This window comes from Rutilus rutilus (genome assembly GCF_951802725.1).
Source record: "Rutilus rutilus genome assembly, chromosome: 12".
Classification (NCBI taxonomy): Eukaryota; Metazoa; Chordata; class Actinopteri; order Cypriniformes; family Leuciscidae; genus Rutilus; species Rutilus rutilus.
Genome location: NC_140217.1, coordinates 23,462,961 through 23,487,747, shown reverse-complemented (window position 1 = coordinate 23,487,747; position 24,787 = coordinate 23,462,961). Strand labels below are relative to the sequence as shown.

At 36.7% G+C, this 24,787-nt stretch overlaps 1 protein-coding gene across 25 annotated transcripts in view; it reads right to left on the bottom strand.

Annotated features, from left to right (window-relative positions):
* Window positions 1–24,787, bottom strand: part of kif1aa (kinesin family member 1Aa) — a 65,691-nt gene that overhangs the window by 18,184 nt on the left and 22,720 nt on the right. For 3 of the 25 annotated variants that reach the window (XM_084426281.1, XM_084426292.1, XM_084426302.1), the window contains exons 9-34: window positions 23,505–23,570; window positions 23,366–23,383; window positions 22,618–22,696; window positions 22,453–22,531; window positions 21,889–22,031; window positions 19,588–19,626; window positions 15,483–15,685; window positions 14,691–14,770; window positions 14,502–14,577; window positions 12,913–12,992; window positions 12,694–12,800; window positions 12,523–12,603; window positions 11,139–11,319; window positions 10,972–11,044; window positions 10,765–10,855; window positions 10,486–10,634; window positions 10,206–10,384; window positions 9,125–9,262; window positions 7,261–7,590; window positions 3,620–3,738; window positions 3,058–3,164; window positions 2,697–2,832; window positions 2,002–2,164; window positions 1,814–1,904; window positions 1,609–1,727; window positions 1,443–1,498 (exon numbers count right to left, since the gene is read on the bottom strand). In XM_084426281.1, coding sequence (XP_084282407.1) covers window positions 1,443–1,498; window positions 1,609–1,727; window positions 1,814–1,904; window positions 2,002–2,164; window positions 2,697–2,832; window positions 3,058–3,164; window positions 3,620–3,738; window positions 7,261–7,590; window positions 9,125–9,262; window positions 10,206–10,384; window positions 10,486–10,634; window positions 10,765–10,855; window positions 10,972–11,044; window positions 11,139–11,319; window positions 12,523–12,603; window positions 12,694–12,800; window positions 12,913–12,992; window positions 14,502–14,577; window positions 14,691–14,770; window positions 15,483–15,685; window positions 19,588–19,626; window positions 21,889–22,031; window positions 22,453–22,531; window positions 22,618–22,696; window positions 23,366–23,383; window positions 23,505–23,570 — 2,983 coding nt within the window. The remainder of the gene's footprint in view (window positions 1–1,442; window positions 1,499–1,608; window positions 1,728–1,813; window positions 1,905–2,001; window positions 2,165–2,696; window positions 2,833–3,057; window positions 3,165–3,619; window positions 3,739–7,260; window positions 7,591–9,124; window positions 9,263–10,205; window positions 10,385–10,485; window positions 10,635–10,764; window positions 10,856–10,971; window positions 11,045–11,138; window positions 11,320–12,522; window positions 12,604–12,693; window positions 12,801–12,912; window positions 12,993–14,501; window positions 14,578–14,690; window positions 14,771–15,482; window positions 15,686–19,587; window positions 19,627–21,888; window positions 22,032–22,452; window positions 22,532–22,617; window positions 22,697–23,365; window positions 23,384–23,504; window positions 23,571–24,787) is intronic. The other 22 variants (XM_084426299.1, XM_084426300.1, XM_084426304.1 and 19 more) reach the window with 12 other exon arrangements.

The following is a 24,787-nucleotide window of genomic DNA, read 5'->3' as shown; positions in this document are numbered from 1 at the left end:
CAGTGCAGGGATTTTGTGTGACTCCCGTATGATTGGGGGAAATGAGTGGACACTGCCTAATTATCACACGTTTAAGAAATAACAAGAATTATATTATATTATATTTAGTGCTGAGCATCGATTAATCGCGATTAATCGTATCCAAAATAAAAGTTTGTGTTTACATAATATATGTGTGTGCACTGTGTATAATTATTTTGTATATATGAATACACACATATGCATGTATATATTTAAGAAATATTTGCATGTATATATTTATACATAATTTATATTATATATAAATATTTTATTTATACACAACACATTTTTCTTAAATATATACATGTATATATGTGTATTTATATATACAAAATAATTATACACAGTGCACACACATATATTATGTAAACACAAACTTTTATTTTTGGGATGCGATTAATCGCGATTAATCGTTGCCCAGCACTATTATATTATATTATATTTAATTATATTAGTGTTGTCAAAAGTACCGACTTGGGTACCATTTTAAAAATGTGATGCTTTGAACACTGTTGAGCGGAATCATAAACACCTCTGATTGGCCATTGTGTTCACGAGCTCATCGGATATGTCTGTGATTGGCTACGATGATCAACGCACGGGAGCGTTTGAGAGCTGATAGACGCCTGCTTTCAAATGCTCCCGTGTGTATCTGTGTAAGCGCTCGCTGAAGAGTGCCATTGATGTATATTTACAACATGTTTTTGAAGCGCTGATCATTGTAGCCAATCACAGACATATTTGATGAGCGCGTGAGTACAATGGCCATTCTGAAGTGTTTACGATTCAGCTCAACAGCGCTCAAAGCGGCACATTTTTACATTTTCAGTATCGACTTGGTACTTTTGACAACACTATATTATATTATATTGTATTATCAGCACATTAGACTGACTAGAGGTTTAGTTTCAGGGACATTCTTTGGCCTTAAGCACTCAGAACCATTACAGACCCGGCTTCTGCGCTTTTATTACTGAACAGATAGACAAGGGCGGGGCCGGCAGTCTGGCTTGCTCCTCCCCCTCAAGGAGGTAGGACACAGCCACGCCTGCTGCATTGAGGGCGTGGCTTGACAGCGAGTCCACCAGAGCCCCATTGAAGACCTCTGGCAACAGGAAGCGAATCAGGTCCATGTTCTTCTCTCGATCAGGAGGGGTGTCGTTATCTGCGGCTACACCCACCACCAACAACATAAAGACTGTGACATGGGTACATGGACCCAAAACATAAAAAAGCAACATAAAACAGGCAACACAAAAGACGGAGAATATGTGCTAAACAGCTTCAGCCTCAACGTGATTTGGCAGGAAACATTAACCAATCGCAACTGCTTTATTTTTTACAAAACATGCAGTGGCCTATGGGGTGAAAGGGGGGGGCTTCAATGTTAATGGTCATAAAAAAAAAGTCATTGCTCTCACCTGGTTTGGAAAGAGGCATGACTCTCGGGAACTGCCGTCTACATGGGCGCAACGGACTGAAAAAAGAGATCTGGCTGTCATTTCAGTATAACTTTGATGGATGAATTCGGACATTTGTAGCATGTATTAATCTGATTTGGAAATAATAAATATTGCCAGGATCTACCTAATGAGATCCTTGCAGAGCGCAGGGAAAGGCTGCTTCTGGTAATGTCCAAAGACTTCAAACACAATCGGCTGAGTCTTTATGTACTCTATAAAGGACTTAGTCACATCCACGGCAATCTGGAAAGTCGAAGAAACGAGTGTTTTACCCTCAGCTTAATAAAAACAGCGTGACGTGGTGCTCTGAGTTATAGTGCAAAGCTTACATTCTGCACATGATAGAAGCCAAGTGGTGGACCACGTCCAGTGTTCTTCAACGGCTCTGTGGAAAACGCTTCATCGTGCCTGTGAATAAAACTACAAACGAGGAGTTTAATGAAAGAATATTAGATTTACAACAATGACAAATGTCCACTAGTGGAAACAGACTTCAGAACAGGACAGAGGCACTCACTTGAACTGGCAGAATATGTCTGCGTACTCTGCGGATATGCTTGATGCCTGCAGCACAGTAACTCTGAATGTGAAGACTTCTCCAATCCTCAAGTGATCCAGAGCGCCATCCAGTATGCCATCAAAACCTGTTTTTACAGGGCTGTCCAACTCTTCTGAGTTAACTGAAGAGCACATGAAAGAAAATATGTCAATTTAAAATAATATGAAAACTATATGGGAAGCTGACATATAGATTCAGACTTCAGGCACACAAACTCGTAGGTCATGTTTCCACTTGCAAACATCACCATTCAAACATTTGGGGTCAGCTTCTTTCTTTTTTTTAAATTCATACTTTTATTCAGCAAGTATGTATTGAATTGATCAAATGTGGCAATAAAAACATTTATAATGTTACAAAAGGTCTGTTTAAAATAAATGCTGTTCTTTCAAAGAAACAAAATAATGGTTTCCACAAAAATACTAAGCAGCACAACTGTTTTCACCTGTGATAAGAAATGTTTCTTGAGCATATTAAATATATTAAAAAAGAAAACAGTCATTTTAAATTGTAATACTATTTTACAATGAATGTTTTAACTGTGTTTTTAGAACCGTAGAGTACATGTTTTTCTATACATTTAATAGTATATTTTGAGTATGATGTGATCAAAATTTTCTTTGAAGATGCCCTGTGTGTTCCATATTTCTTACCTGCACAGGTATTATTGTTGACTTCATCTGCTGAGAGTCCCATCTCTGCGTTCTGGCCCTCACCCTCCACAATTCGTAGCTCTTCCTGAGAAACGCCAGCACAGGAAAGACCAGAAGTACAGGACTCTGACTGGAACTGCTCAACGGGAAAGAGAAACACTTCAAGTAAGTTGCCATACGAATATCCATGTTGACCAGATCAGCAAAGCAGGTCACCAAGTATATGTCATGGTTCTCACGCTTTTGAGTAATTCATTTATGTGATTTTCCAGGGCATTACTATAAAATTATTTAATTAAATGATTAAGCTCCCACTCACAAGGAGTATTCCCAGCCATTACAAATGTTTTAATGTCAATACCTTCTCAAACTGTTGGTCCTCAAAAGAAATCTTGGCAGTGCCTGACTGTCGGACACCAGAGCCATAGTCTGGTGCCTCTTCATCAGCTGGAGGAAAAACCAGAGCACCTTCACATCACTTCCTCAAGAAGTCACACACAGCTTGCCCTTTATATATACAATCCCTCAGGTCTAAATACACCCTCCAACCCCCAAAACTTTATCCTGTTTTCATAAACTAAGGATTCACAATATATATTGGCACGTATCGGTCATCTACCAATATTAGAGAACTTTTTAATTTAGTGTATATTAAATTGTGCATGCTCATTTTCAACTGCAACTATAACCCGATAATATAAATATATGTCTTATTTAAAATACTATATGTCTTAAATACTATCTTTCATCTTAAATGTTATACGTCGTCTCGGTATGAGACAGAATTTAATATCGGTGAATTCATATTATTACCATCCATAAATATCTTTATCTAGACATGCATCTAAAGCAATGATATATGGAAATATGTGCCACTCTACTCACCAGTAGGTTCTGCAATACACTTACAGTCCTAATCTTACCTGATATTGCTTGTACAGCTACTCTGAGGAAACCTTTGACCTCTCCCTTCTCATTGACAATGGCAACCCGATGTACCAGGGGCACAGGATAGAGCAGATTACTCAAATACACAAAAGCCCTAAAGGAGAGAGGAAGAAGAAAATAAGAAAATGTCCAAGGTATCAACTATACAGCAAACAGGACAAACAAAACATTGATCAACATATACACAAAAGCAGGCACTGCTGTGGCCCTGGACAGGATTATTCCTTACAGGATACATGATATAAAACAGGAAGGTGTAGAGTATGTTTATCTGTTTATATATATGTGTGTAAATGTTGGGCGAGTTTAAGGAGCATGGGACTGAAGTGAAGATAAACCCTAAAAAAAATCTGATATCCCAAATTTGGAGATTATTTTTTCATTTAAAACTATAAATAAAATAGAAAAATGTAATATACTCTACCGTTCAAAAAGTTTGGAGTCAGAGAGATTTAAATAATAATAACAGTTTTATTAATAATAATACTTTTATTCAGCAGGAAAGCTTTAGAATTTCAAAGTGAATGTTACAACAGATGTCTATTTCAAATAAAGGCTGTTTCTTTAAACTTTCTATTTATCAAAGAATCCTGGGGGGAAAAAGTTATCCACAAAAGCATTAAGCAGCAGAACTGTTTTCAACATTGATATTAAGAAATATTTCTTGAGCAGCAAATCAGCATTTTAGAATAATTTCTGAAGGATCATGAAGACTTAATAATAAATAAATGCAGCCTTGGTGAGCATAAGAGAATTAATATCTTAAAATATCTTACCAACCCCAAACATTTAAATGGTAGAGATGATAGAAATAGAAATGAAAAATAAATAAATACTTATGATTCCACACTATTTCTACTGTAGGTCACTAATCAAATAGGTACATATGAGAATCACACAAGACGTTTTGGAACAAAACATTCTGAAAATTCATGTTAATTGCTGATTAATTATTATAATAGTTGTAAAACATTTTTACTTAAGCACAAACTGTCCTTTTATATAGTCTGTGCATGAGTAAATATGTTACATGGAGTGACTCAATATGATTTTGTGAAAATGATTGTGGGGTATTTGGATAAGCAATACATCCATGATCAGAACAAGAAATACGACTGTATTTATATGTTCCAAAACCTTGAGATTGACATTTCATATACAGTAGTTGATTGTCATAATTAACAGTTTTCCATCCATCTGATATCAAGGACTACATCGCCCATCTTCCATGAGTAGACACTGAAAGATAACGGTAGTGCTGAACAAAAAAAAAGGGTTTTGGTGAGGTACAAAAAAAGCATGCTTATGACAAAAAAAGGTGGAAGCGATGACATAAAATGTGACAGTACTGGACACTGCGAGCATGAACAGACAATACCATTAGCATATACCAAAAAATAAATAAAGATAAAGACACCAAAAAAAAGCGGCCATACTGTAACAGATGTGCAGTGCATTGCACAAGCGCAACTTAAAAGAGTGAGCCGTTTCATCAAAGGTTTCCATGTAAAAATCTCACAAAAAAGGTCGAAATACGGCATATGATCTCACATGCCCGGAAGAGAGACAGCTGTGCTAGAAACCAGCTCTTTCATCTTGAGATATGTGAACACTCTGCGGAACCAAACTGCTGTATTACGGGAACCAATTAGTAAGTCATTACATTAATAGCTTGTTTCTCATTCATCAGACATTCATGCCATGTTACAAAAATCTGGTCTTGTTTGTTTCTGCGGTACACAAAACAAACAGCTAATATGAATGTTTGGAGATAGCACTTCAAAGCTGACGGAGCCCTTTGAAGAAGTGATGCGGTGCATGTAAAAGCTGGGACACAGACCTTGACGGGACACGAGGGCCAAAGCTATGCTGGGTGGAGCTGCTGACAGCCAGCCAATTCTGAATTCAATTATCACAATCATTAGGTCCAAATCAAACCCAGAAGCTCAAGGTGTGTGTCTGCAGCGATCAGATGAAAGTCAAATGTATGATAATGGGAGAAGACAGGGTAAAGTCCAGACATGCTGACTAAAGTCCTGGAATCCTTCCCACAGGGGAAGACAAATCAGAAGAGATCTCTTTAATATCTTATAGCAGTGAGATGGATATCAAGTGGAGACTTGCTTAAGTCTCCTGCTTTTTCTCTTGATCAAGTGACCCTTGTAATCCCATGTCTCCTCAAGTGTCATTAGCTATGTTTCCATCCACCTATTTTAATGCGAGTTCTGGGATATCGCAAATGCTGGATGGAAAAGCCAAGATGCGCATAAATTCAAAGCATTAACTATACTATGGAAACACATTTACCAAATAAATCCCTTGATGTGCGACAAAAAAACTTGATTGGTTGATTTTTCCTCAACAGAGGATGTGATTGGAAAACTGGACTAAAACTTCTGTACAATTGCAGCAATTGTTGTGCCAATTTCCCAGAAAGTAACAATTTTGTTCTCTTGAACACATGATAAAAACGGCTTTATTCGCTAAAGTTTTATGCGATATTCCAATTTTGTGCATAAGTTAAATTTTTATCTTTAGCTACAGACAAATAAGAGTGGCCAAGATAAGGAAAAGGACAATTTTTTGAACATTTTTTTTTAAATAAATAGAATCTGGTTTAAAACATGCTCTCAGTTCTTAGAACTGCAATTATGTTGTTTTCATACGGTTTTGAAAAATGTCATGTGGTGTAATCATCAAATAAAAAGTACGAAAATAATAAAATATTTCCTTACACCTTGAATATATTTACATAAATTATTTTTGGACAAACATCATGAATTAAAAATTAATAAATGTTGGGGAGATGTCCAATTATCTTATATTTTAGGAGACTGTTTGACTTTGACGCACAGTCATGAGGGTCTGCAGGAGCCTTTCTATTATATAATTTCCTGTTTTATTTCTGTATTGCACCACATGACTTTAATTTGTTGGAAAAGGTTGAACAGTTTTAAAAAAATTAATAATTTATTGTACTAAACTAATAATATATATTGTACTAAACTTTGCATATTATTATTATTCGATTTTCTTTTCAAATATTTTTTACTTAACTAGGATATCAGAACATTTGTACCACCCTGACATTTATCACGTCATTGACCCAAACACCAAAATCAGCAATCAACAGTCATAGATCTCAATAGAAAACAGAAAATAAAACTCAACCATTCTCCCATGTCAATTTATTTCATTGCTAAATACTTGCACTGTAGGTCAGCAACAGTCTTATTTGTGTTTACATTTATATTTCTCATTTCAAAGCCCACTAAGAAGAGTGTACACAGACTCCCAGCCATTATACATTAAATGTATTTTAAACTACAGTGTATGACACCAACAGAAACTGAAAATAAACTCAAACAATCTCATTGTGTCTATATACTATCATCCTATTTATGTCTGCCCTTTTATCAGGTATTTATTTGTCTATAAATGTGAGTGTAGTCATATGTAAACAAAAATCTCTCATATGTATGTGTATGTGTGTGTATAGGCCTACATATGTGTGTGTGTGTGTTGTGCACATATAATGTCAGTGTTGTAAAACAACCCAGTCTCAGTGTGAAAGAGCTAGTTTCCTTTCCCAGCATTCTCCTGAAACCTCACCAACCTTCCCAATACACTGAACAATGGCGAGCGATCATAAAACGGGTCCTCAGTCTTGCTGGAGCTTCTGCAGAGCTCTCCCTCATCATCATCATCATCATCATCATCATCATCATCATCACCATCATCCTCCCCCTCCTCCTCCTCTAAATCCGAGTATGGGTCATCCAACAAGAAATCATCGTCCAAGTCATCCAAATCTGTCCCCACCTTCTTGTCCGGCCATGACTGGACCAGCTCAGTGAGTTCAGAGGTTGATGTGGGCTCAGAGGGGGTGGGGGAGGAGTTAGAGTCGCTCGCTTGCTCACTAAGGCATGTGGAGAAAAGGGAGTTTCTGGTGTAGCCAAAGACACGGGAGCCCAGTTAGTGTGAGGGGCCATCTGTCTATTTAATTGTTTCTGCTCGCAAGTGGGTACGTAAAGACTTTTAATAAGCCAACTTTACTTAGTTGCAGGGTAATGGACATACAAGTTATAAAAAACCTAAAACACATGTGAACAGCAGCCTCTGTGACAGGATTCTGTTAAGAATGTCCAATATTACACTAACTTTCAAAAGTTTGGGGTCAGCAAATTGATCAGAAGTGATAGTAAAGACATTGATAATGTTACAAAAGGTTTCTATTTCAAATACTGTTCTTATGAACTTTCTATTCATCAAAGAATCCTGAAAAAATGTATCACAATTTCTACAAAATATTAAGCAGCACAACCGTTTTTAACATTGCTAATAATTAGAAATGTTTCTTGAGCACCAAATCAGCATATAGTGTCATGTGACACTGAAGACTGAAAATCACAGGAATAAGTTAAATTTTAGAATAGAAAACATCTTGTGAGAATATTTCACAATATTACTGTTTTTAATTATCGCCTCGGTAAGCATGAGACTTAAAAAAAAAAATCATACAGACCCCAAACATTTGAATGGTAATGTACATTTTATAGACATAGTTCGCTCAAAAAAAAAAAAAAAAAAAAAATTTTTTCTGTCATAACACAGTCATCATCATGTAGTTCTAAACCTGTTCTCTTTTTTTGAAACACCAAAAGTTGTACTTTTGAAAAATACCTTTTTGTAAATATCAGCCAACATTTTTGAAAAATATCATGTTCAATATAATGAAAGTGAAACAAGATGGGGGACTGGCAAGCACTACAATGACAAAAATCACCATGAAAGTAAAAGCAGTCCATTCACCATTCCAGGTCTTCTGAAGTCATACAGTACAGTAGCAAAATACTCAACCAATACAGTTGTTACAGTACTTATTAGAGCTACCAGTACATTTTTTTTTAAATCTCTCCTTTCATGTTCCACAGAAGAATAAGGTAAGGTGGGTTTAGAACAACATGAGAGTGAGTAAATGATGACGTAATTTGGATTTCAGTGTGATCTTTTAAGATATAGTAAAGGCAAGATTAAGAGTAAGTCATACAGCTCAGAAGTAGACAGGGCAAAGGGAAGCTTGTGACCTAATTTAGAAGTGCATGGAAAATCGATTTCATGCTCTTCTGAATAAAGCAGCATCAAAAATCTTGCACTCTTGAAAAGTGTGTGGGCAATAATTCCTCAGAGGAATAAGCGATATTACATATATCCTGTAGAGATCAGCTTTTAACCACATTTTCTCTTTTCCAGCAGTTGTTTTGCCCTGCAATATACTCTACTATTACAAGAACAAAAACATAATGAGAATTGCTGATTCTGTTCTGCATAACAGAAATGAATTCACTTTCAATGGGCCTTTCAAACACTAGTGTAGTTTGATGAGAATAATGTTGATAATGTGGCCTTTATCTGATATGGCATTCTGTACTGAACACCAGGTCTGAGTAGCCATGCTCTGAAGTAACCTTAAAACTCACCTTCCAACCAGACGGAACCAGGGAAACCGGTCGTAGAAGGGATCGCCTCCAGTCAGCACACTGTCACAGTCTTCAAGAGCATTGCTGGGCACCTCAGCAGCACGATCATACATCTCCCTCATCAGATCCAACCTCTGCCTGCAGGGGGCGGCATTATACATCATTTAAAATCTAAATCCTGGATACAATGTGAAACCCAAGGTGACTCAGCTGGGTTTCTCTTCACCTACGGGCGTTTTTATGTTTCAGAACTTGCCTTTTATTGCAAGTAACAGATTTTCTTTTTGTCGTCCTGAAACAACATGCCTTCATTTTCTTTGCTTCTTTTCAAACACTCTTTATGTATAAATTGTATTGTCTTACCCTTATCCCAGACTTTTAATCCTAAAATATGAGATTCCATGATTAAAATACAAAATTATTATACTTGTAAAACTATTCAAATGTAAACAAAACATGAAATAACCCATTTCAGTAATTATTGTGTAAATATACTTCATAAAAATGTATAACGACACAAATAATGACTGTCCCTCAGTTGTTGCATCATTTCCACCATAACAGACATATGTGAAGAAACCCATTCCATGAAGCTCCCGTCACACAGTTTTTCTGCTGATATTAATGGCAGTAGAAGTTTGGAACTCTTCAGCTCTGTGACTTAACATGGTCTTCCTCTTTATGGCTGAGTTGCTGCTGTTCCTAAATGTTTCCAATAATACCACTTACAGTTGACCATGGAATATCTAGCAGGGAATATCTTCACAAACTGACCTATTGTAAAGGTGGCATCCTATCACAGTACCACGCTTGAATTTGCTGAGCTCTTCAGAACGACTTTTATTTTTTATTTTTTTTAAGTTTGTAAATGCAGACTGCATGGCTAGGTGCTTGATTTTATACACCTATGGCAATGTGTCTGATTGAAACACCTGGAATGAATAATTAAGTCCCAATACTTTTGTCCATATAGTGTGTGTGTGTATATATATATATATATATATGAAGGAATTTATTCTCAAACTCCACATGGAGTCTGTTGTTGAAGAAACGATATGTAAAAGCAATATGCAAAAATTACCTAAGCTTCTCCAGGGTCCAGTAATGTGTAGCTCCATTTTTCTGATCTTGGACTTCTACGGCCACAATGGTGCGAGGGAACGGGCTTTTCTCCCTGTCTTTAGCTGCCTCAGGTGGTAACAGGTCAGGCGGAAGCGGAGAGTAAAGTGTGTCCGTCAATAAAACGAACTGAAACTGAACCTGTAAGAGACATAAGGCTCAATCAGTTATGATGTTGTCATATCTTATAGGTTTAACAGAGTGAATGCAGTTCTTTCCGCTACTATTTCCAAAGCTTTCACCTTCTTCTTTAGCTCGACGCTAATGGCATTGGCCTCCTTGAGGAAGATGGCATTTCCCCAAAGCATGTCTCTTAGAGATGTGAACTGATAACATCTCCATTTACGGAAAGCCCACAACGCCAGTTCTGTCTCCCTCTCAGTCCATTGCACTATGGGTAAAAGAGATTGAATACAAGATGCTCAGGTGTTTAAATGTGGGTCATTTTGATTAGTTCAAGCAGTTCAAAAAAACAATGTAAAGGAAAAGGATCAGAGGTCAAATCTAGTCAATCTAGTCACCTTCCTCCTCAGGTTCTTCGTCTTCCTCTGCTACATCAGGGTAACAACGATTTACCTGCTTCTGCAGTTCTTCTAGCCTGCTCTCATAGTCCTGTAAAAGACATACAGTGAAATATCAACACTAAAAATGGTCATATTATATACTACTGTAAGTTTGGAGTAAAGGAAACAAGTTGTATAAGCTCTTTATGCCTTTATGTCACTTACTAATCTCTGTTGCTCCAATAGATTGTTGGCCTCTTCTCTCTCCTTGCGATACTGATCCTCAAGTTCCTGCAGTCTATACAAACGATATGAAAATGGATATGAGTCTAACAACACAAACGTCACATTTGTTCACACTTGTTCTTGAATTTCCTCCACATTACTTTTACCTCTGATCCATTTCCTGTTTCATATCAATGCCCTGTTTGTCCAGGAGTTCTCTCTGAGCAAAGGCCCAGTCTACAGGCTCCATTGGGGTCTCAGAGCAGGGGGTGCGCTCACGTTCCTGACGAGCCTGCTCTGGATGGTTGAAGCGGAACACATGGCTCTTGCCCAAAATGATTCGGTTCCCTACAAAAGAGTCAGTAAATACAAAGAAATAAAAAAATTGAATTTACACAGACTGGTTAATTCTGCACAGATGTGCATAAAATAATTATTTTAGAAATAATATAATAAAAATCATAAATCAATCAAAAATAAATCTATGAATAAATAAAATATTAAATCAATACAAGCATGCATGCATACATACTAGGGATGGGAATCACAGGGTACCTCACGATACGATACGATACACGGCTCACGATACCGATAATATCATGATACAGCAATTCTGCGATAATCAATATATTGCTAGACAATCCTATAATGATACATCACAATATCTGTGAACTATGATAACTATGAAAACAAAATATTAGTTAAAGTGCAGGTTTTCTCTCTTTATTCAAGTCCAAATTGTTAGAAAACAGCACAAAAAGTTTTTCAGACTGTAAATTAAATGGAACATTTTAAGTAAATTAAACATTTTCAATGAGATCAGTAGCCTGGAAATCCAGACCCAAATCCGAAAGATTAAGGGTCTGGCATTGAGTAATGAAAATCGCCCAACTCGAGGGGCCCGCCTATATCAGATACACTGATGTGATTGGTGCAGCTCGGCTACAAGGGTATAGTTAATGAGCATTATTACTCAATGCCAGAGTGACTCGCTGAGCAAATTCAAATTGTGCTCTCGCGAGAACTCTGGATTTCCAGGGTATGAGATCAGGGTGATGGCGTTACAACTTAAATAGCTTTACATGTTCGTAGTATTGCCCATGCACTTTACTTTTACCAGGCAGTTCTTGTATATTGCGTACTCTTTGTCGATTTTGTTTGTCCCATAAATGGTATAAAAGCCAAAGTGGGTCCAGACTTTGGATTTAAACATGGCTGGGGCATCTTTTATTTTATTCACATTGCTGTCCGCCATCCCATTAAAAACCTCTTTCTCTTAGGCTTGTTAACTTATGTTCACGTTTCCCTCATTCATGTGTTGAGCGCCACCTCTAGGAGCCATGAAGTAGCGACGCTGGGAGCAGGGAAATCTATTTAGAGCGCCTTATTTTATTCATTAAAATATCAATATTTGGCGCCAGAGTAACGATTCCCACCCCTAATAAATATGCACACAAACACACACCAGCACAAACAAATAAATAATAGGAACCAAACCATATTGCTTAGAACAGTATTTTAGCAGGTGAGGGTAAAAAAGTAAACACAAACCTGATCTGAGAACAGTGGGTTCTGTTACTCTCTTCCCATTTACATACGTTTCTGCTCCCTCACACGGCTCGAGAATGACAGCTGTAAACAACAGGAAGAACAACCATAAGGACTTTGGCATATACATGTACAAGTATGTGTGTTTTTACAGTAGCTGCATCATTAACAAACCTTCTCCCATTGGCCCAGTGGTGCTGGTGAAAGTGCAGTGTTCCTCTTTGATGAAGTGACCACTCAAAACTATGTCCTGTCTACTGCTGGCATCTTCTCTCCCCACCCTGAGCAAAGCAACACATCAAGATACCATAGTGCCAATTCAACTGAACAAAAGCATATATGTGTGATTTATATGCACGATGGAGAAAAGGGGAAGCCTGGATTGTAACTAACCTAGTAATTCCATCTTTGATGTAATATAGGAGACATTCAGACATCAAAGGATCTTCATTCAGGTTCACAAGGTGGGGTGTCTGTAATGAGGGGCCCAAACATACTTAAAATCAACTTTACAGACTCAACTATATTTGCATTTCCAGAAAGAAATAACAGTGCTTGCAAGGCAGCAAATGACTAGTCTTAAAGTTTCAGGCAAGTTTAGGTTCTAGGCTTTGGTTCTGTGTTAATGCTAAATGCCACATCAAAGTCTTGTGGCATGAACCTCCCTATTGTGACATATATTTCTGAGTGAAATAGCTTCTCGAATTAGACAAAATGTAGGACGAGATTTGATTGGATCTGATTGGATTGTTGGATCATTTGCTAATTGTAGCAATCTCATGTGAGTGACAGGTTGCGTCAATATTGTCCCGCCCACAAATAATGATGTGCACAGATAAATCATTTATAATAACCATTTCAATATTCCATAAAATATAAGACTTGTCCATTTTGATTTCATGGTTACTTTAAATATATGAAAAAAGTCCAATCACAATTTGTATCCAAGCATAAGAAAGAAGACCAATCGCAATTCGGCAGACATATATTTAAATAGTCTCATTGTTGATGGTTGCATTTTCAAATGCTGAATATGCTGAAGTCAATGGGAGATTTTCAAACATTTAAAAAAACTTAAAAGTATGGATCACAGGGGCAAAAAGAGCCACAAAAGGCTGAAATTATCTACAAACTAAAGTTCAAATGTAGTCTACGCATTAAACCGTTCTGAATTTAATAATTGGATTGGAATCAATGGTTTAAACCCCAGTCAAAGTGCTGTACAACGTAGCAATGCCTTGCAAGCGCTTTCAAAATGTATTTATACGACCTTGGAAAGAGGAAAATAAGATTTAAATTTTGATATCCATCAAAATGCATGCGATTCGATTTAGATATCACATAAGTGTAAGTCTCCAGACAGGAAAGCCTTTAAAAGCATCATAGGGCATGATGCTTGAGATCTGAAGTCTGCTGTACATTCACCCAGCAGTTTGCTTTAAAGTTTACTATAAAGACTTGAAGGAATTCAGCAACAGATCCCTAAATAAAGATCAGAGATGCGTTTAAAAGAGCTCTGATGGGGAAAGAACACACAGAGGTACATTCTGAGAGAATCGAGATGCAACCACACAGTATCCATGGCAACCAACCTCATTGGGAGAGAACAGCCCAACAGTGTCTATAAACACGGGCTGAGGTTTTCTCTGCGAGGGCTTCCAGAAAGGGAACGTAAAGACATTCACAGGCTTATTTAGTTATTTGAACACAACATGGCCTTATCATGTGGTCCACCTCCACCTGCATACATTTTCTCCCTACAGCAGTGGTCTCAAACTCAATTCCTGGAGGGCCACAGCTCTGCACAGTTTAGCTCCAACCAGCTCCAACTCACACCTGCAAGGAAGTTTCTAGTAATCCTGAAGACTTGATTAGCTGGATCAGGTGTGTTTGATTATGGTTGGAGCAAAACTGTGCAGAGCTGTGGCCCTCCAGGAATTGAGTTTGAGATCACTGCCCTACAGCCTTAATAATGACTTTACCTTCTTTGGTGAAAAGACCCCAACAGTTCCTCCATCCTCACGCATGGCCACACCCATCTCGGCCAGCAGTGCTTCTCTGTGAAAACCAATTTAGATGTTTTTAAAACTTATTGTTTAGGTTTATGACAATAGCATAACTAACACCAACGTAAAATTGCTTATCATCACATAAGGCTTCATATAACAAACCTGTCCATTCTGATGGCTTCTGTACGGCGAAGCTTCTCTTCCCACGTTTCATTGAGCTCAGCAATGATTTTCTCCGTTTCCTAGTTGGCATTGCAAACAAATTCAAGTTAAAATATGCCACCAAGTTCATAGTAGTTTTTTAGATTTATTAATGTGAGACGTACATCAGCAAAGCTTTTGGATTTAATTAATGAAGTGTAAAAATTTTTTTATTAAAGGTATCATATCAGGAATACTTACTAATATAGTACCGTATACCTTTAAGACCTCAATACTCCCTCCCTAGTACAAAAAGACTACCTTAGTTTTATTAATGCAATCAAAGCCTCACAAACAGCTCATTCAGAAATCTCTTTTCAGTTTAAGGTACAGTTATAAGAAGTGTAGCTTTTTATATATATATTTATTTGATTTTAGTTTTATTTTAGTTTGTTTTAGTGATTGAAGTGCTTTTGTCATTTTAATTTATTTTTAGCTTTTTTTGTCATTTTTGTTACAGTGTTAGTTGTATTTTACAGTCAGTTTACAGTATTATAGTAGAGTAAGTTATTATATTTAAATATAATATTTATATTTTCTTTAATTTAAGATTTATTTCAATTTACAAAAACTATTTTTAATAGTTGTAGTTTCGGTTAATAATAACAACACAGTTTGTAGGTAAAAACAATTATGAAAAGATCCCTTTAATCTGGAGTTGATCCCTTAATATCTGGAGGCAGATATTTGGAGGACTTATATTTGGAGGATTTCATTAAGTATTGTCAGGCTTTTATACTTTATGACAGTCACCTTGAGTCTCTCAATGGCTTCCTCGCTCCCTGGGCTGAACATGATGCGATCGTGCAAGTTGCTGATGGAACCAGCCCGGCTGGACAGGGCGGAGAGAGATGGAGAGGGGCTCATCCCCGTCATAGCATTGGTCACTGTGGAGAGATCACCTCTTTGATTGACAGCTTGGCCACTATTGTTATTGTTCTTGTAATCGGATATGTCTGTCGGGGAAGGGGGAGAGAGGTGCGGGGGGTTGTGGGGGAGGGGGGGTCGGGGGGTGACAGACACAGAGTTCAGAGAGAAGCAGACAGAAAAGGATGAGCAGAAGGAAGGAAAGGTAGAGAAAAGAAGACAGAGAAAGACTTGTAGCTTGAAATAAATTTGAATTCAGAGAGCAAGAAATTTCACAAGTGAGGAGAAACGCTCAAGAAAGAACAGACAGTCACAGCCCAGTAAAGGAGACAAGCGGAAATAAAATAGGAGCTCTAGCGCAGGCACCCGGCAGCACAGAGACAGCCATCTCAAGCGCAATGTAACACTTCGGGCTTCAGCTACAGCATTACACGTCGACCATCCAATGACAGCAACCTGAGAGCCATGTCTGAAATATTTAACAGGCATACATGCATTGATCTGGGCTGTTATTTGACACCAGTTTCTTATATGTGTTAGCGTACATTGAGCAGAATAATGGTGTTAGTCCGTTCAAGCAACTAAATGGCAATTCGTTCTTGGTCTTAAAAATGAAAATTCTGTCATCGTTTACTCAAATTGATCAAGCCTTGGATTTAAACTACATCAAATGACGACATGAAAATCAAACGTCAAGTTATATCAAAACTTATTGGCTCTCGCATGTCATGAGATAAACGTCATTATGTTTTTTGTTTTTTTATTATTCGATATGACAGCGAATAAAGACTTTAATGTCAGTTTAATCATGCAACTGATTATGCCACTTCAGAAAACTTTATATCAGTCAAATCAAGCTATATGCTCATTTTAGACCTTGAAACTCAACTGACACTCAGTATACAGACAAACACAGCTAAAACCTTTTCCAAAATGTATTATTTTGTGTTAAACAGAAGAAAGCAAGCCATACGAGTTTGGGACGACATGAGGGTGACTTAATGATAACAGAATTTTCATTTCTAGTTTTTGAGTTTAGTGGATTTGAGGTTTTCTGGTCACTAAAAATCTAATTTCTTCCAAGAAAACATACATAAAATCTTGATGACTCATGTTGCACTACACTGATTTTTGTCCAATTAAATGTTGTCTAGAAGAATTGCCCCGCCCCCGCAAACAACTAGAAAGTAAATAAATGGTTGATGACTGCAATGGTCCATGTCTCATACTAATTAACATACACTTTATGTAAGCAAATATTGACTGTAGTACATCTGGACATTAGCAATGAGCTCATATTTCTGCTAAAAGCCAGTGACTGTCATTACTGTCATCAACTAACTAGAAGGATCGTAATCGCTGACCACAGTAAATTCTCCATTACCAGGTCAATTATACTCTCGTAAAAGCCATTTGACAGTAAAATTTACATCCTACATCTGTTACAAAACAGCATTCACAAATCTTGTGAGCTGCACACAGGAAATATCCTCCCACGCTGCTCTTACTTAGAGACACTGTCAGCATTTCATGTGATATCCACCTATCCAACCACTAAATATCATATATCTCTAGCTGAACAGTTATGCTAATATAATTTGAAATGCAACACTGGATATAAGTGGCTAAATAAACATATACTCTATAGAGTATATAGTTTGTCTTTGTAATGTCTCTGTAACCTTCGGCACAATAATATCTCTCAGCTCTGACAGTGCTGCTATGGCAACAGAGTGCTTACTCGGTGCTACTACACTCCTAAGAGAGTTACCAGGCAAGTATCTTGGGTAAAACGTGAGAAGACATGGCCCCTTGGTGACGGATGACTAAACACCAGACTAAGATAGATATGTGCTCTTCTAAGCATATAGCAGCTCATACAAGAGGACTGCATATATGCATATTGAAGAAAGGTACTTCAGCTAATACTTTCTGCTGAAAGCAGTGCTGTATGCCAATACGTGCAACCTCCCTTCATGGCTTGAGATTAACAAAGGCTTTACCCCCTCTCTACATCCATCTCGGGTTTGAATAATGGTTGCATCACACACAGAGCAAATGCAATCAATTATGCACTAAAAATATTTTTTCATGACTGGCCCAGGTCTGAAAGCACAAATAGCCACTTACTACTTATGGACAATTTAGCCATAGTACAAATAGAATATTATTTCTGTTTACTCTTTGTCTGAATAGATTCTATATCACTATTGGCACACTATTATAGATTAGATTAGGCAGAAATGCAGAAATAGATTCTTGATGTAACAATTGCAGGTTCGGACATGTTTGGAATGGTCTATATCTTCTCAAAAATCGATACAATCAAGGCCATAAATTATCCTTGCCTACATTCATTGCTTTAAAGAGTTGAGTTGTGTTACATCTGACATTAAGAAGCATTGGGTTTGATGTTCAGCCATTATTAAAGCAGCAGCTAGCAACAGGCAGACATTGTATAAAGAAAACACAAGCTGTCACTCAAACACACATCTGCACAAGTCCCTCCCACTGCAAAATACAGTCAGATATCAAGACTTACTCCTATGTCTTGGAGAATTTTAGTGCATGTTGTATATTAAATTGAACGTACATTTTTTGTGCATTTCTGATTTTACAATTATGGTGAGATTTTTGCAAACTGTGGAAGTCACATAAAAAAATAATTCATTTCCTTGCATTAGATTACAAAATATATTCATTATAATTTGTTTCAATTTAAAAAAGTAAGTGTTATTGCAAGCTGAACATTTTAAGTTTAGCCAACTTGAAATGTGAAGTTGTACTAAGTGACAACTTAGATATTTGAGTTGACTAAACTTAAAATTTTAAGGTAGCGCGAACACTTTAAGTTGATTGTGTATTGACAGTATATTGTAAAGAAAAGAAGGATATTGTGTGCTGAAGTGGCTAAAGTGTGCAGACACTTTGGTATCCTCTGATTTCAACATTAAGGCCTTGTCCACACGGACACGGGTATTTTTATAACCGTTACTTTTTTTACGCGGTTCGGCCGTTCGTCCACACGGAAACGCACTATCAGGTCACTGAAACCCAACATTTTTGAAAATGTTGAGGATTTTCAGAAACGCCGGTTGCAGTGTTGTCGTGTAGACAGTAAAACCAGGGTTTTTGCTTCTGATTCAGGCTTCTGATTGGCCAACGTGGCTTTACGATTAGGGCTACATCGCCGCCTGCTGGTGTGGCATGCTCTTGACAGCGCTTGATAGCGTGTTTTTGCGTTTTCATGTAGACGGAGATTTCTTTTAAACCGAGCATGTGTGGACAGGATTTTTTTTTTAACGCAGGAGGAAAAACTCCAGTTATAAAAATACCCGTGTCCGTGTGGACTAGGCCTAAGACAAAATTCTTACGCATTAATAAATCTTTACATTCTTATTCAATGAAAAGCATATGTAAATAGAGGGCAGCTAAAGAACATTCACTAGTATGACAGATGAGTGGATGAGTGAGATCAATTAGCTCATAAGTGTGACATCACATTTATCCCGCTCTGCACTGCAAGCCAAAAGAGAACGATAACGAAAAAGAGGGAGTGAGAAAGAGAGAGAGGGAGGGAGACAGCCCTGCATCACCAGACTAGATAAAGCAGCTTTCAGCTCAGAAACCACACCAGCAACCAGGGTTAGAAAAAAAGCAACTGCCAAATAATCACATCCAAAAATTGCATTGTAGTAATAACCATTTAGATTATTAGAAGACTATATTATGTTTATCTATTACAAATGCAACTTTCCTAATTCTATCCTAACTTTCCTAATCTATATTATTTATAATTATTAATATATTAGATACTAAATAAGTAGCAAATATATTAATGTTTAGCATTTATATAATGATATTTCATAAATCAACAATTATAAAAGATAGTTAAACCCTTTAATAGACCCTGATGCTGCAGAGATCTGCTTTATCCATAAAAACTGCAAAAGCGTAGAAAAGAGAGTGAGATAGAGCCCAAGAAACACACATTTCAAACCAGCAAAATCTTCAACTGGCCCCCGAAACGCTGAGAGAATGACAAAGAAGAAACAAGAATAAGAGGAATAATATAGAAAAAATATATAATATATACAGAAGAATAATACAGAAAAAAAAAAAGAGAAAAAGAGAGAAGATAGTGAGACTCATTGTTTCACACAAAAAGACTTTAAGTGCTCATAGGACATTCAGAGTCTAAACTAGACTTTTGAAAGTCACTTGACACTGAATTGTACCAAACCCAGAGGGCTGGACTCCAGACCGTCTGTTTTAAGGCATTTCCCCGCTGGGATCACCATCAAGAGACGATAGGATGAGAAAAGAAACGAGTGATTAGAAGAAACAGAAAAAGAGTTAGGAGTGCACAGGGAAGAGTAGAGGACCCAGTGGAACCTAGTGAGTTTTTTAAATAGTGGACATAGTGTGTGTGTGTGTGTGTGTGTGTGTGTGTGTGTGTGTGTGTGTGTGTGTGTGTGTGTGTGTGTGTGTGTGTTAATTTATCTTTGCAACTCTCTTCTATCTCTTATAGAGACATAAGCTCTGTTCCAAAACCTAACAAGCTTCCTTGCTGTCTACAACCTACATAGGCAGCTGCCTTCTAAGAGAACATCAAGGAATCTCAAAATTGACAAATTTCAAACACTATCCCCTGCATTCGAATATGCCTACTTCCATAATATATGGGTGAAAAACAGTATGTGAGATGAGTAGTACAGTATGTCAAAATTTATAGTATTTATTAAACATTTGGCGAAAAGTACCCAAATTACTTACTACTTCCAGCGAGATTCTGAAGTGCGCAACCGAAAGACACTTTACTATGAAGCCACAGAAGAGAATTTAATGACATAAATGACCCTGTAGGTCACATGACGTAGTACGTCCACATTTCATTCATACTATATACAGTAGAACTTACTTTTTTAATGGTGGCGAAGTTTAAAAACCAAAAGTAGAACCAAATGTATTATATAGTAAGTGATTTTGGAGGCAGCTTATGTTGACATCAGCTTCATGGGGTGCAAAAGTAGTGCTCTGCACTGACACTCAAATTCAAAATCTTAGAAAGCAGTCTACTTAAAGGGGTCATATAATGCCATTTTTGTACAAGCTAATATGATTCTTTAGGGTCTAAATTAAAAGTTTGTAATATACTTTAATTAAAAATTCTCATCAGTATTGTAAGAAAACACTCATTTTACCTGGTCAAAAACAGCTCTGTTTTCAGCACGCCGTTTAAGTGCATGTGTCTTTAAATGATAATGAGCTTTGCTCACCCCGCCCCTCTGTTCTGTGCGTACACCGTTTGTAACACAATAACCATAACGCGTTGTTCATTATAAACGTGGGATTATGAATTATATTGAGAACGTCGTACATAGAAAACATGCTGTAATGTACCCTGAGTGTAAACAGCCGCATTCATCGTGAAGCGTGCAGCAAGCGATTTGCAAAGATTAATATAAAGGTTAATAAAACGTTACACTCACTTCAGTTATTCTGGAGGTGCAGCAGGAACACGAATAGTTGGTACCGATCCTTTTTTCAGGAGCAGCTTCTTAGCAAAACCAGCTTTATAACGTTACTGACCCTCGTTTGTAAAGCAGTCTGGTGTGTGAAATGATTCGCGCAAGTACATGAAAGCATTGACGTTGATCGTGGGGAATATTCCCTTCGAAAACAAACTCAGCCACTGCATCTTCAGCGGTTCAGATTTAGGAACATCAAAATGACTGCTGTGTTCCTTATTACACCCAAGAACAGAACACCACAATCGCTTAGACGCCATTCTGCTCATAGACAGTGCTCCAGCGTATCAACAATGACGCGCGGACTATGATTGACACCTCGCTCACGAGCGAGGGCGGGTCTGTGTTGAAACGCTGCTGTCAATCAACAATCGTAGGAACGGCTTGATTTGAGATGGGGGAAAACATATAAGAAGATTTTAAAAAAACCACTGGATGGATTTTTATCATTTTATGATGGTTGTGTACAGGCAACACACATTTCAGTACAATCAACTTGTAAAAGTGCATGTACCATTATATGACCCCTTTAAGTTCAGTTGTCTATTTTATTTTAACAGCCTTTGCCATCTGTGGTGCCTTAAAATGCTGTTTTATAGGCAGCTTACTAGGATTTGGAACAGAACAATAAAACATTTGCAGTAATATATGTTTCAGTACCAGAAAGAAATAGCAGTCAATGAGTCACATTAACTGTCTGATGAAATACTTATAATGAAAGGAAGGTGGTGTCAGAGCAGATAAAAAGCAAATGGTCTTACTCTCAATGATGTCACCCAGGCCCTGGGCATAGAGGAGATCCTTCAGACGTCCCACCTCTTCTTTCAGTTCACGCACCAGACGGTTATTAGGATCTTCATTGATCACAGCATTACAACGGATCTGTTTAGCCCTGTCCGCATACCTGCATAACACACACAACTGTTAGTGAGTGACTGCACTTTGGTTAAGAATAAATAAGTTGTAATATATATACAAAATTGTGCTTTAACAATGTTGCTTTTCTTTTGGCTATTACAGTACATATGTACATGTACATACATATATCCATACAGTATTATAAAATTAAAAAAAAAACTATTTTAAAGAGACATTCTACTCTATTGCACACACACACACTTCTGATAGGTGCCCAATTACTCTTTTCAGCAGTGTTACTGCACACCAGCATCTTTGAAGGGCATTTCAAGAGGGAGGCAGGTGTGTGGAGAGGAAACGGGAACATTCTCATTATGTAACATACTGCTATATCTGTCAGTTCATTAACAAACCTCAGACAGAGAGAAAAAAAATGATAAAACTGGTGTTTTACTGAGGCAGAATACCTGAGAGTGCTGAGGGTTTCATCATAGTTGATGTCGGCCGGACTCAGAGCGGCCACCATTGCAGTGCGAGAGTTGCCACCTGTACGAGGTCAAAAGGTCAATTGTTTCAAGAGCGAGAATATATTATTATCCTGTTTCATGCGACAGAACACCTTTGATACATACCAAGGTTCTCTCTCAGTAGCCAGGTCAGTACCGAATCCCTGTAAGGAATAAAATTTTCCACTTTCTTCTTCTTTTTGTTCTGTGAAGAAAAGACAAAAAAAAAATTATATTATATTATATTATATTATATTATATTATATTATATTATATTATATTATATTGTTAGAAAGTTTGGGGTTGGTAAATATTTATTTGTTATATGTATTTGTTATTTTTGTAAAAATGAAGGATACGTTTATTTGATCAAAATAATGTAATATACAAACAATAATATTGTGGAATATTATTAAAAATATTATTATAAAACAACTGTTTTCTGTTTATTAAAATATAATTTATTTCTGTGATTTTCATTCAATTGAAATTTCATTTCAAGATTTTTCATTACTTAAGTCTTTAGTGTCACATGATCCTTCAGAAATTATTATAATATGCTGATTTGATGCTGAAGAAACATTTCTTATCAATGTTGAAAACAGTTGAGCTGCTTAATATTTTTTGTCCAAATTTAAAATGTGATAAAAAAATTCTGAATTCCTTGAGAACAGAAAGTTTAGAAAGAACATAACTTATTTGACACAGAAATCATTTGTATTATTGTAAATGTCTTTACTGTCACTTTCCATAAATTTAATGTGAATAAAAGTATTAATTAAAATAAAATCTTACTGACCCCAAACTTTTGAATGGTAGTGTATAATAAATGACTGACAGACAGACAGATGGAATTTGATCAACAGTGTTATACCTTGTTTAAGCCAGAATCCTGCAAAAATAAGTGATAAAATACATTGCAGGTGATTAAACTGACACACATTGAACTTTTTAAGTTGAAAATAATAAATCATCAAACATCCTCAAGGCTCAAAGCAAAACAAAACACTTACCACCTCAGCCAGAGCTGAAATGACTTTTCCCAGGGTAGTGAGTGATTTATTGATGTTTGCTCCTTCCTGGGACGCAAAGGGTAGGTAGAAAAAAATAATTACATTTCCAAACTCAAAGTACTGAAGATACTATTCTTCAATGTACTAGATTATATTGAAGATAGAATGAATAGAAGTGCTGTCAAAATGCTCTCAATGCACTGAGGGTAGGAAGTATGTGAAGAGAATTAGACACACAAAGGCTTTTCACACTGTTGTTCTACACCCTGCTTATAACCCACGGGTATAGGAACATTTCTCACTTGTAATTTAGTTTTAGTTTTTTTTACTCAGGATTATGAAACCCTGCTCCAGAGAAGGGTTACTGTTGGGGTTACTGGTTAAGTTTTTGCTGTGCTAACCCAGCATACAGTTCAAAGCGAAGCGGTGTTAGAATGATAAGGGCTAGACAACAGTGTGCCTCAAATTCACATGCTGTGGACAGTCACAGAAACACTGAGTGTTGTATCTGAGTGTTCGCTGTCATTTCAGCGTTCGAGGGGAAAAAGTCAAACCGTGTCAATTGTGAAATACTGTAGAGACCTTTTCATTTTTACCTTTATAGTCTAAAAAGTCAATTCAGGAAAAAATGTATGACAGTCAGTATTTATATAGTATATAATATACGCAATCAATGCTAGAACTTTATGTAAACAGGTCACGTACTGACACCGCAAATATGCAAAAAAGGAAATTAACCCGGAATCTACAGTTTGTAACTTCAGTGTATGAATACCAAGGATTATTTGTTAAATGAAATTAATTAAATGAATCTGGGTAAATTATGAGCAACGTGAAAAGATAACCCAGATTCGTTTAACCCGGGGTTTACAAATGACCCAGGGCTAACTATTTCAAGTGTGAAAAGCCATACAGAGTGGGTACAATAATGTAGAAGATCACAAGCCCTGTTTACACCTGGAATTAACCCCTTAACTGTCACAAAATCTACATAATAACAGGAGTTCTGACCTTCGTCACAAAAAGTTGACGCACACACTTTTAATAATTGATATGTTGTTTTTTATGCTAAAATTTCATTAGAAAATATATAATCTAGTATTTGTCAATAAAAAATTATAAAATAATATTATCTTCTAAAAAGTATAATATATATATTATCCTCTAAAATATTATATAATTTTTTTTATCGCTTTTTTTTATTATATTACACATTTTAGTAGTTATCATAAATTAGGTATCATTTGAAAGCTTACGATCTCAGAATTCATCCTGTGAAAACT